This window comes from Columba livia, chromosome Z, assembly GCF_036013475.1.
Source record: "Columba livia isolate bColLiv1 breed racing homer chromosome Z, bColLiv1.pat.W.v2, whole genome shotgun sequence".
Taxonomy (NCBI): domain Eukaryota; kingdom Metazoa; phylum Chordata; class Aves; order Columbiformes; family Columbidae; genus Columba; species Columba livia.
The window spans coordinates 53,254,843-53,267,804 of record NC_088642.1 but is presented as its reverse complement, the minus strand read 5'-3'; the positions used below and the strand labels follow the sequence as shown (position 1 = coordinate 53,267,804).

Genomic DNA, 12,962 nt, shown 5'->3' with positions numbered 1-12,962 from the left:
AAACAGCAGATGACCAGAGGGAAGGTTCTCAAGCTGGCAGGGCCAGAGGTATCAAGCAGAGCAGAAACAGAGCCACATCTTTCACAGTGCACCAAAGCACCCCCCGTGCAAAACTCAGCTCTGGCGGTTCACACCAAACTGCTGTTTTCCAGGAAATATTTTTCCAATTCATAATAAACCATGGTTTCCATTTTTAGAACTGCATGCATGCAAAAGCTTCTTTACAGCAACATATGGGCCTAATTACAACACAGGGCTGTTTTAAACAGTTTAACTACAGCTCTGGCAGCACAAATTTCGGTAAGATGCAGGATGGCATCCAAACCTAGAGTTCAAAACCAATTTTCTGAGTCTTTTTAAACTGCTTTGCAGTTCCACAGTGGGCCATGTCCATCAAAAGGGAGTAGCAAAGATCCATGTTACATGTTAAACGGTCTTAAGAGTTGCAAAAACACTTTAATATTCTACTTTATTTGCAGAAACCAGAGGTTCTTAATGAAAATATTATTGTGGGCAGCAACTTATTATATCGTTGCAGACGGTATTTTGGGCTCCCTGAGACATGGGCAGATGATGGCTAGTTCTTCTTGACAGGGTAGTTTCAGCAGATGAGTACACAGGAACTTCCTAAAACAACTTCAGCAAGATTTGCTGATCTTTCTTTGGTTGAATCTCAGTTCATGGCTCAAATAGTAAAGGCAGAAATTCAGATGTTTCTCAAGGGGACGCAATATGATTTCTCTTCTCAACAAAGCTTCCAAACAGTAATTGTACATTATCACTTTCTATATCCAAGTATTTAATTTTCTACTTATCTTCTGGCAGAAGAGACTGCAAAATTTTAGTGTCATAAATAATTAATCTAACAAATGGCCAGGCAGCCTGAGTAAGCACAATAGTGGATAGTCGGAGGATTATTCGCACAGTGAAAGTGCTGATTTAAATAAACGGGAAGAATAATTATTAACATTAAAAACCCCAAACCCAAATAAACCCCAAGCAAACAGCAGAAGTGACTTATGGCAGGTAGAATTTAACTAAAAAAAAAAAAAGTTTCCTCGATATTAAATTTCACAGTCCCATTACCTGTGTCTCATTTTTTATTTTGGAGTTCAAATTTATTTTGTCCGATCGTCTGTTGCCAGGATGACTTGCGTATTGAACTGTTCAGTGTTTTCCTGAACATGTTGTCCTTGAGCCATTCAAAGAGAACTTTAAAATGGGGTGGTCAGGAATATTGACTTGCTGGTGCAAACAGGTGGTTTTTTTACAAGTTCTGTAAAAACTCCAGCAGAAAGGTAACTGTGGTGCTTCAGCCTCCTGACTGAAGGATTTGGTTCACTCTCTCCAGCATCATGAACATGCAACTGTATCAACAATCTCTAGCATTTTTCCAAAATTTATAACATGAAAAGGAAACAACTTCAGTGGCGGAAAGACTATACCTAAGGGAAAACTCAAAACGTGTCATAAACATAGTACACTGCAGTTTATTATTGCCATTACACAGCACTGAAGTGGAATGGCCAGGAGTGCCCATTGACTCTAACCCTCAAATTGCCCAGCCAATTGAAAACGTTTTGTGTCAGGAGTTACGTTGCTCAAAATCATAACCCTGCATTAAAACATACCACAACTACATTTTGGCAGGTAGAAGCCTTCAAAGTAAGTATCTTGCCTGTTAACATTTTTACCCCAAGAATGGTGTGTCATGAAGTTTAATTAAGTCTGTGCATTAACAGCTAACCCTTCTGGTATGCAAAAATACCTTCCTATACATAGTTAATTTGTATGTGTGTGACATGTTTCCATGCTACTCCAATGCTGTTACTATTTGGAAAGGTTTAATATTTCTGAGAAATATGAAATCAGGTAACTGTAATATTGTACATCTTTTGTAATCCCAGCATACAAACGTATTCTCGCCCTCCAGTGATTATTTGTTAATGTAAACAGAACCAGTCAAGATAGTAACATTTCATGCTCACCAACAGGCAATATTTATTATTGTAACTGATAAGTCTACATAGAGTACTGCACAAAATTATAATGGACCAACCAACAAAACCAAATTTTGTGCAACTGTAAATAGCGCTTTAACAGAATTTCAACACGTTGTGCGTGAGGTGTCTTAGTAAAGTGACAATTCAGAGGATTATTTCATGGGAGCATGAAAATGCAAACTTTCATTCAATGCATGTACACAAAACAAAGGATTGCTATAGGTGCCACATGTCTAAACAAACCCCAAACCAGTCCCATCCCCCTCACCACCCCAAAACAAGTTAAATGAGTACGTACTAGCATTCCTAGCAACTGCCAGCCAAACCACATTCCAAGTCTTACCCACTTGCGAGACACACAGAAATGCCATCCGAGGAAATGCCCTTAGCTTGGACCTTTAAACATATTGATTCAGCTATATCACATTAACTGTGGTTTTTTTGTTTAGCAAGACTGAAAGAATTACAGCACTATAAATGCACTTAACCAGTATATTCCCAGGAATGCAGGCATTACTATGTAAATTAACTATGCACAACAATTGACTGTTGAAGGAAGTAGTGTTTTTACATTAAAAAAGGTGATATAGTATACAACAAAAATTCAAGTATTTAGCATTAAACCTTAGGTGTGGAAATTCTGACCTTCTGTTCCTGTGCACTACATAAAACACACCTAGAATTATTATTTTTTTTATTTTTTTTTCTTCCCTATACATGTATTTCTAAATGGCTTGGGTAAAGGTCTAGGCAGAAGGATAAAAATGTAGCTGCCATTCTATGTCTCTAGCACATTACTATTCCAAAGTTCTTTACAGCATATGGGTACTTGACCTCCAGGTTTTCAACATCTGGCCTTAATACTCTCAAATCACCCCCATCTCAACACCTTCTTGTCTTTGATGGCAAGATCTCTGTTGTCCGCTACTTTTTATTTGCACCCTTTTCACCAGCTGTTCCCATCACTTGCCCAGGCGGACACTTTACCTCCTGTTCCACACAACGGAGCAGCTCAGCTGCCCAAGGTCATCTTTGGACAATCAGAAAAGCAGGAGACAAAAGGCTGGAACAGCCCTTCTCTTCTACCAGCTTTTGGGGAAGCCTGGGAAGACATATAAACTTCCACTTCTGCCTGAGCACCAGTGGAGGAAGTGCTGAAGACCTTATTAGCTTGAAAAACACAGGTTTACAAAGTTTTGGAGAAAGTTGAGATTCAGAAGAAAAAACAGCCTCCTATAAACATGATATTTTAATTACTGTCTAGAGTCATTTAAAACAACTATGAAATACTTTAAAACTTCAAATTATCAATGCCTTTTTCTCCTGGTACCAAGTTAATACAGGAGATAAACATAAACTACCATACCTATAGAGAGTTCAAGCTGTAACAAAATTAGTAGTAGACATGACTGCAAAAAAAGTGTAATGAAAAGTGTAAGATTTCTCTCAAAAAATAAGTGTCCATAGCTTGTGGTGCACAGACAGTACATTCTGTGAACATGGAGAACCATAATCTAGAGGCAGTTCTACCAACTTCACAATTTAAGTCAAGAACAATTTAAGTCAAGAACAATTTAAGTCAAGAACAATTTAAGTCAAGAACAATTTAAGTCAAGAACAATTTCTCACAAATGTGAGAAACTAAGTCAGTGTGTATCCTACTTTAGTACTCAAGTGCCCCAATGTATTTTGTATTCTTGAAAATTACTAAGTACAGCAGAAAATGTACCTTCTGCAAGGAATGGAACAGAATTAAAACTGGGTTAGTCCATTTTGAAGTATTTCTACAAGCAGTGCTATGGTAGCCTACCACTATATTAATACATGAACTTCTTTTTTGATTTCCTGGGATATATGGGAAAATAAACCACTAGAAAACCCACACTTAAAAAGATGAAAGCACTAGAAAACTGCAAAAACAAAGCATCTACATAATCATGGTGAACTCTGAAGCTGAGGACTGTGTGCCTATGTAAAAAAAAATACATAGAAATAGTTGTGGGTTTTTTTTTCCACCCCTCAAATCAACAACACATAAGCAATATATTATTTCAAATGGGTTTTGGATAGGCAAGTGTGAACAGAGTGGACAAAGAAAATGACAAAGGAAAAGAACAGTGACATTTTATTTCCTTGTCATGTGAAATTACAGAGATGTTACTACAGCACTTACTGTTCTTACCTTTTCGATCCCAACTCATCACAAATCACAGCATAACTATGTCAGTGGTAGAATTTAACACACAATATACATTTTCAGAATGATTTATTTCTCTTAATGGTATCCCCACTTAATGATATCCCCACTTTATTGCAGCCTACGAACCTGCAGAAAATGCATTTGCTTCTGAAAGCATAACAATAAGTGTTCTGGGGTGTTCAAAGTCCAATAAGTAGTCCTCAGATTTCAGATGTTAAAGCTTTCTCCACAGCCACATGTTCCTTTGATGTTTGGATTATTGAAGACAAATTCACTGGACAGTTTGTCTTCTACATAGTCCATTTCAGTGCCTAAAAGCGTCAGCTGTGCCTTCTTCTCAATAAACACTCTAACCCCTTGAAGACAACAAAGAAAAAGGTAATTATATACGTCAAAATCATCATTCACTTTAAAATTATCTTTTGATTAGTAATGAAAAAAACTGAATCTAAATATGAAGACTACCAGTATAACTTGTTTTCACTGGTGTAACATAGGGCACTTTCATTGCTGTTTTTGCCCATAAAACTCCAGCAACAGGATAGCACTGTTACTAGTGTGTGCACATGAATGTATGTTTTGTTTGTTGGGCTTCTTTGGGGGGGGTGGAGGACAGGGCCTGAATTTAAAACCATGATATCCAGGGAAACAAGCTGTAGAATTTGGGAACAAATTTCAGCTTCTGTACTTAAAGCCCACGCACTACAGTCAGTAATCCATTTCCTACCATTTTTGAAGTCTGTGCATCCAATAATTTGCCCCAAAACCTTGAAAAACCAAACATTCTTCTCTCAAAACAATTATTTTTTTTGCTCTGCCAAAATGACTAGGTCTATATTAACTATAAGTAATATTGAATCCTACAATAAGGCAGATGTATGAACTTTCAAAGATGTCACAGCCTTTAAGCATTAAGAGTATTTCATCTCAGGAACCAGGAAGAGCTCCCTTTTGTGAAGTATAGAAAGTACCCACCTCTCTCAAAAGTTACCGAACTTTAAAACTTCAAATCTGACATAAAGCTGTGTGCAGACAGCTTCAGCTGCCCACAGACTGGGAAATTTAAAAAAAAAAAAAAAACAAAACTAAAATTGTATCAATAAACAGCAACAAAAATCCACTTACTTACATGAGAGATTGCTGGAAAGCTGTTTCACCATAGCAGACATTGCAACAAAACATACTACCAACACAAGTCTGTGGGCAACTGAGCTGAATCTACACCCTGATGGGCTAAACCTAATCAAAGAGTTCATGGACCTGATCCCTGAAGTAGTCAGTTACTAACCAAAAGCCAGAAGATTTATGCTGGGATCCAAACAGATGACTGAGTACAGAGCTATATAAAAGTCAGAGCCTTCACTAGGTATCTGTCTAGAAGCAAGCAAAAGAAAACAGAACACACACAGACACACTTGAAACAGTCTGGCTTTGGAACTCGACATCTCTGACCTGACTGAGGGAAACTGCTTTCTTCATCCTTAAGATCCAAAACAGGAAATTTCTTCTGAAAAATGTGTTTTCAGCCCTGTAAAGCTAGAGCAGCTCCGAGTCAACCACTCCAGAAGCAGGTGATTTTGAAATCAAGAGGCACCTGCAGAATTAGGCGGCAGTCCTGATCTCACATACTCTGGTTCAATTTAAAAGTTTCAACTAATTCTCTGTTTTAGAGAATAAAATTTATGAGTTTGTCACAGATATTTGGAATATAGCTGGAAGACAGGCTCTGCCTAGCAGCATAGCTTCTGTAAGAAAATAATTGCAATATCCCACTTATATTCAGATCTTTTACTTTGCCATCAAATTAATATTCCTGAACATACTATAATTGAGTTTAGCAATGCCTAAAAAAAAAGCTAAAATTACCCCCACAAAAGGAACTCTAGGACCTTTTAGAAAAATAACAGAAATCAAAACAGTTACGCTTCTGTAAAAAAAAAAAAAAAAATCCCTATTTAACAAAAAGACCACTGTCAGAAATGTTTATAAAAACGGGAAAAATGTATAGAACTGTGCTGGTTTTTACTGGAATAGAATTAATTTTCTTCATAATAGCTTGCACGGAGCTATGTTTTGGATTTGTGCTGAAAAGAGAGATGTCTTCATTATCGCTGAGCAGTGCTTACACAGAGCTGAGGCCTTTTCTGCTCCTCACACCACCTCATCAGTGAGTGGGCTGGGGGGCCACAAGAAGTTGGGAGGGGACACCGCTGGGACAGCTGACCCCAGCTGACCAAAGGGATATTCCATACCCTGTGATGTCATGCTCAGCCTATACAGCTGGGGGAAGAAGGAGGAAGCGGGGGGATGTCCAGAGTGATGGTGTTTGCCTTCCCAAGGAACTGTTACACGTGACAGAGGCTGGCTGTCCTGGGGATGGCTGAACACCTGCCTATCCATTGGAAGCAGCGAATGAATTCCTTGTTTTGCTTTGCTTGCATTGGGTTTGCTTTACTTATCAAACGGGACTATTTTGGTGGAGTAGTATCTGATGTAGAGACTGCAAGGCTGTGGATTTTAACTAACTAGTTACTTCAAAACAAAAACTAAGATGACAACAATTCCCGTAACATACGACTAGGTCCTCTTGCTGTAACTCATTATTCCAAGTAAGTTCTAACATGTACCTTGGCAAACCTGTAACAGGTTATTTCTCCCTCCCACCACAGAAGTTTGCTCTGCTGCATCAGAAACTCACCATCTTGAACTACTTCTTCATCAGAGTCTCCTTTTGATTTTGTATATTCTAATGTGTAAGAAAGTCCATTGCATCCTCTTGTGCGAACACCTACTTTCACGCCTACCTAAAAAACCAAAACAAACAAACAAAAACACCACCACATTCATTACTTTTTAAAAACCTATTCAGGAACACCAGGACAAAAACCATGCAGAACAACAAAAAGTTGAAATTTCTTATTTTGCACTGCCTCAAAGCAGAAGTGAATTAGCTTAACGGATTAAGAGGTAACATTTTTTTTCCTTTTACAAAATTGACTGTCAAAGTAAAAGCAAACATTTGTTACTGTGGATCAAGCCCTAAAGCGTGTTAAAGTTTTGAAGTAATAAACTGTTTGGACTCCTGTTGGTGCCTAGTCTCATAAAGACAGGCAAATTTCAAAGACACATACTTTTAGGACTTCCAAGTTTACTCAGACGCTAATTCAGGTGCTATGTTAAGATTTTTGACAGTAATTTAATTATGAAGCTGTGAGACAAGTGCAGTTACTAGTTCTTCACAGAATTCTTGTAATGACACCAGCAGAAAATCCACTTCAAACCTAAGTTTCAAAAAACGTACTTGATTTCTTCATTACCTTTATCGCCAGTCTCACTTAAAAAGCAATCTTCTCCTTAAATCAAGTATGTTTGTTTATTACTGTTTCGACACACCTTAAAAGTCAACCTAGTCATTATGATAGTAACATTCACAGTGTCCAACAATTCTGAGGAAAAGAGTATCTGTGTAACTATATGACTAAGAAGAGGTTTTAAAAGAACAGATAACTATTTGTGCACAACATTTCAAACTATCTGTACCATTTTCCTCACCAATGCTTCATAATTGAAGAGGAAAATTATATTGTCTATATCTGTAAGCAAGGTCAAGATAAAAACGTAACAAAATATATCACTTGACATCAAGTGGGATCTCAGACAAACAGCATTTGATCTTTTCAGACTAAATAGCTTTCTTTACAGGAACTGCTACAAATAATGGGCTGGAAAATGCAAACACCATTTATAGCAAGGGGATGACTGACAAGCTAAGCTGCAGGCTTACAGCATCCTTAGGATGGTTTAAAACATTAGAACAAAGAGTCTAGCTAGTTGCAGGTATACAGGAAGCAAAAGAAACAATGGGCCTTTTGTGAAAGTTAAAAAAAGAGATATTATTCTTGAAATACTTACTGTACAGGAGAAAAACTAATGCTTGTTTTTTAATGGCTAGAAAGCAAGACTCTGTGTGTTTTTCCCCCAGAAGAAAAGATGACAAGCTCAATCATTTATTTTGAGAAATACTGATCACTTAATGAAATACACTGTCTGGCAGCCTTCCTAAGAATTAGATTTACAATGGGTATGAATCTGCCTTTATTATTATATACTTCAAAATGACAATTCCTACAGGAACTTAATTAAAAACATGTTCCTATCAACAACTGAAGATCCTTTTCCCTACCGTAAGTCACTGCTATGTCATACTAAAAGGCTTCAACGAAATATAGCTCAAAAATATCCTGGAGCTTAAATTTTCTCAATTTTATCAATTTCAAAAGTAACTGTACAGTGAAATAGCATTACAGTCTGGTATTTCCTGCATTTCATTTTAAAAAGAAACAAAGCTTGATATATAAAGAAGCTTATGCATTCCCCTCAAAAAAAACATGCCAACACCGCTAATAAACACCTCAGTGTTTATTTCAAACTTCCAAGTTAGCTACAAAAACTTTGCGACCATGAGCTGTGCTAATACCTTAGCACAGTCTACAGACTGGCCCTGTTTATACTTACATGCTCAGGTTTATCTTTAAGAAGCTCTTTTATCTTCTGAACAGCTGATGGGGTCTGAAAAACAAAAACATACAAATCAATTTGAGTGTTTTTTTGTTTGCAGTGGGTGCTTGCACATACTAAAATGTGCAACATACTTAGTTGGACTATACAAAATTTCTTTTCCAGCTATGCGCACTCAAGTTTTCTTAGTTTACATTTGCCTCTTATCTGCTAAGTCCACCTTCAACATCAGCCACCTGTCAGTGTTGACTAGCCCGTGTTCTACTTGAACCCGATGGCTGATCTGAAGAGATGCACTCTGCTGTAAAACAGATGACTGCTGAATCTAATCCATACAGAACACAACACCTCTTCACACACTACCACACTACCAGAAAACAGATAGCTCAAGAACTGCAGTCCTTAAAATTAGGATTTTTTTTTTTCTCTAGTTCTGCTCTTCTGAAAATCTTTTCGCATACACAATACAAATAGAAATCAATTAGTCACAGAAGTATTTATGGCCTACTCCTATCTTCTCACTAACCTAGAGGGGAACTGTGACTTTACAACAGATAAATTCACCGTTTGTACAGCTCTAGCTGCAGAAATGCAAGAACACCACACAAACACAAGAATTTCTATTATATGCTTACAAGTTTTTAAGATTCTGAGAAAAGTAAAAGCACTAGTAATGTGAAGTTCTTACCCAAAGCAGACTTAAACAAACAAAGCAAAGTACAAGCACGCTTACCGTAGAAAATCATTTTCTAACTACGGCTATTAACCTGCACTTGTTACAGAATCGCTACCGAACAGACTGAACTAGATGCGCCAATTTGCCGCTGCTCTGAGGGAACTGACTGTACTTTCCGCTGTATCATCCCCCATACCGCCGCTAGCAGCAAACGCTCTTCCTCAGTGAACACAAAATACAAAGTCTCCTTGGCAACAATCTACCCGACAGCTTCTCTAGATGAGGCTTTCTTTTTTTTCTTTATTTTTTTAAGAAATACACTTTTTCAGCGGCTGTGCAAAAAGGCCCGAAGGGACCGCGCTGCCGTTCCCTCCTCCCGCTGCCCGCAGAGGCTGCTGCGCACGGAGCCGCGGGCCCTCGTCTCCCGCGGGATCAGCCCGGCGCCGCAGCCCCCCCGGAAGCTCCCGCGGGGGTCGCGGCCCCGCGGCCCGGTCCTGGGGAGCCAGCCCCGCCGCTGCGCGCAGCTGGCACCCGCCCAGGGCTAACGGCGCCGGCCCTCGGCCGCGACACCGCCCGGGCCGAGTCCCGCCCCCGGCACGGCCCCACGCTGCGGCGCCAGGTCGGGCAGGCAGCACCGCCGACTGCGCAAACAGGCCCGGCGGCCCTTCCCCGTCCCGTCCCGATGTCACCGGCGGCCCCGCCGCGGCTGCGCAGCACCTGCCGCGGGGCGGGCGGCAGAGGCCCGGCAGCCCGGCCCGGCCGTGGCGCAGTTCTTCCCCCCAGCCAGGAGACACGGGACACCCGGCGGGCTGAGCGCTCCCCGCCCGCGGCGGCAGCGACACTGACCAGGGTGAGGGCGGCGCGCGTAGCCTGGATCTTCCGCTTGCTGACGGCGCGCACCGTGGCCCTCACCACGGACGAGGCCGACGAGGCCATCGCCCCCCTCCGCCCCGTCCTCTGCCCTCTGCCATGGGCACCGACGGCGTCACGCCGTGACGTCTCAGCGCACGGCCCGCTTCCGGCGCCCGCCCCTATTGGGTAGCGGTCCGTGATGGGCGGGCAGCAGGCGCTCCGCCCCGCCGGGCGGTGCTGGCGGGCGGTGCAGGGGCACAGGGCCGCTCCCAGTCCCGGCCCCGCAGGCGGGAGCGCTGCTCGCGGAGATAAGCGGCACGCTTGGCCGGGGCGGCCGCAGCGGAGGCCCGTGAGCTCACAGTCCCCACCCGCGGGACATACGGGTGAAGAACGGGGACGTTTACCCAGACAAGCGTTCCTGGCACCGCAGGCACCATGTGCGGACTCGTCCCCCGGCGGAGCCCGCAGAGCCCAGGGACCGCGGCCGGCATGTCTGTCCCGGGTGACGCTTCCTCCCGTGCCCCCGGGAGGGCCCTTCCCAAACCGCTCCCAGCGGCCCGGGGAGGCACGTGTGTGTGCGGGGGGACCCTGACAGCCCTGGCACCGAGACACTAAGCCCGTTGCTCTGAATGTATAGCCGTGCCAGAAGGAAAACAAAGACCTGTTCTTCATTTCCTTAAAGATGCCAGATAATACTTTAAACCGGCATGTATCTGTATTTACAAAGTCTGAGCACGATCAACATGTCCACATTTCATTATTCTGGGCTTAGCCATTTTGAAGAGCTTAGTAAACGTGCAGATTATTTTCTTTTTTGCATACATAATCATGCCGCTACTCTAACGAGACACGGGACTTACACCTCAAATACAGAGACGGCAAGTGTATTTAAAAAGTTCTGTTTCCTTCAGCTACACGAAATGTGCCTTTCACACACCATTCCTGCAACTTGGGCACACCTCCTCGCCTAAAACACACCCACTTAGATTTGAGGAGGCTTAAAGGTACTGTCAGCCTGAAGCTAAGTCAGTGGTATGTGTGCTGGGAGGAGCGAGGCTTGTAGAAAGAAGCAAATACCTTCTTCGTCATTCAGAGTCTAGCACACAGGCGTGAAGCGCGTTACCTTCTACTTACCCAGGACGCTTCGCTCTTCAGTCCCCTCTCTGAATCAATCTCAGCATGAAAGACTGAACATGGGCAATAAAAAGTCTTTTTTCTAAAGTGCTTTTCATCTTCAGTACATTATCAAAAGAAGCTAAAAAGCAAAAGTCAGCGTTAGAATCTAAATAGTTCAAGTGAATAACAAGGAACATTATTGATAACTTTATTAGTATAGGAAAAAATATTTTCTTTGCTAGCAAGCTCCCATTCTAAGTAGCTATTTCAAGCCTCCAAAAGTTACTAGTGAAGATCATCTTTGATGCGGTTTGTAAAATTAAATACACTTTGTGCATTGAATACACTTAAATACAATTCTTTAATGGATGAGAAAACCTGGTTTCAAATATAGCTATGAAACAAATCTCACCCTAAAATTAAATTAGGGGAGATGGGTGCACGTTAATCTAGTAGTTAAGTAGCTGAGATTAAACTGCCTGTTGAAGACTGACAGTTAACTTTGTTGCATACCTGAGGGTTTTGTCCTCCTTTATCCAGCACTGGTAACTAACTACTCGTAGCATAAGACATTTCCAGCTTTGAAACAGGCACACAAAAAAATCTGAAATTCCTGTGAAATATGACAAAAGCACTTTAAAAAAAATAAAATAAATTTAAAGCAGCACAAATAAACCAGGACTGAGTGTACAGGTGGTTCAGAAGACGTCTTCTAAAGTATTAATTTATTAAGAGGAATTTAGTTGTAAATTATTATTTTGGTTTATTACTATTAGTTTTGATGCTGTTCTTTTTCTATAAACTTATTAATGCAGTGTATCCTTTCAGAGGGTTTTGCATGTGGAAAATGGCTTCCCTTGAAAATATACTCCCATAAGGCAAACAGGATCTTGGGTATCAAGAACTGTTATGAAGAACTTACTGTTCTTCCATTTCAGTTTTCAATCCACTTTACAACAAATTAATCCAGCAGATATCTATGCCTCCTCAATGTTGTTTATTCTGTATCACATATCATTCTGTAAATTATAACTCTTGAACTCACTCTTTAAACAAACAAAGGGTTTATTACTTACTGGTTTAATGTTGTAATATATAACCCAAGTTGGGGGGTTTTATTTTAGGGCTATGAGATTAGTAACTATATAGAATTTGGAGTTGCATAAGGAAGCACGCATGCAGAAAGCATGTCAGCCTTTCTTTTTTTGGAGGATATGAATGAAAAACTACAAGAATGAACTTATTTTTCACAGAAAAACTGACAATTTCATATGATGAAATATGCTATAGAAGACAAAGTTGGAATTATTTTGTTTGTTGCTGGCTAAGATTTTGCTTGAAATATGTTGAGGAAATAATACACTTTTTCTTTTTTGCAAAAGTTGTACATCTATAAGTTTAGAGACAGCTGGCTACAGATGGATGGAAACAAATGCCGGAGTTAGGATCTGTAAGACCACTTTGGCAATTCTCGCTTTGAACTTTAATAGAAATAGATGAGTAAGGGAAAAAAAAATGACATTTCTAAAACCAGATAATTCTAATAAGGTCAGAAATACTGAAATCTACGATGTAAGAAGAAATACGGAAACTTAAG

At 40.6% G+C, this 12,962-nt stretch overlaps 1 protein-coding gene across 1 annotated transcript; it reads right to left on the bottom strand.

Annotated features, from left to right (window-relative positions):
• Positions 1-1,976: 1,976 nt before the first annotated feature.
• On the bottom strand, positions 1,977-10,468 carry ISCA1 (iron-sulfur cluster assembly 1). The gene is made up of 4 exons (XM_065045839.1): positions 10,244-10,468; positions 8,719-8,772; positions 6,902-7,007; positions 1,977-4,559 (listed from the first exon to the last, which is right to left on the bottom strand). The coding sequence occupies exons 1-4, from the start codon at positions 10,331-10,333 to the stop codon at positions 4,411-4,413; spliced, it is 399 nt and encodes a 132-aa protein (XP_064901911.1). The 5' UTR covers positions 10,334-10,468; the 3' UTR covers positions 1,977-4,410.
• Between the last annotated feature and the right edge of the window lie 2,494 nt (positions 10,469-12,962).

Bases quoted from the DNA above. Each gene is read 5' to 3' on its own strand.
- ISCA1 (XM_065045839.1), bottom strand. From the start codon at position 10,333: ATGGCCTCGTCGGCCTCGTCCGTGGTGAGGGCCACGGTGCGCGCCGTC. The intron at 8,773-10,243 runs GTCAGTGTCGCT...TTTGTTTTTCAG, and splicing joins CGCGCGCCGCCCTCACCCTG to ACCCCATCAGCTGTTCAGAA. The intron at 7,008-8,718 runs GTAAGTATAAAC...TTGGTTTTTTAG, and splicing joins TTAAAGATAAACCTGAGCAT to GTAGGCGTGAAAGTAGGTGT.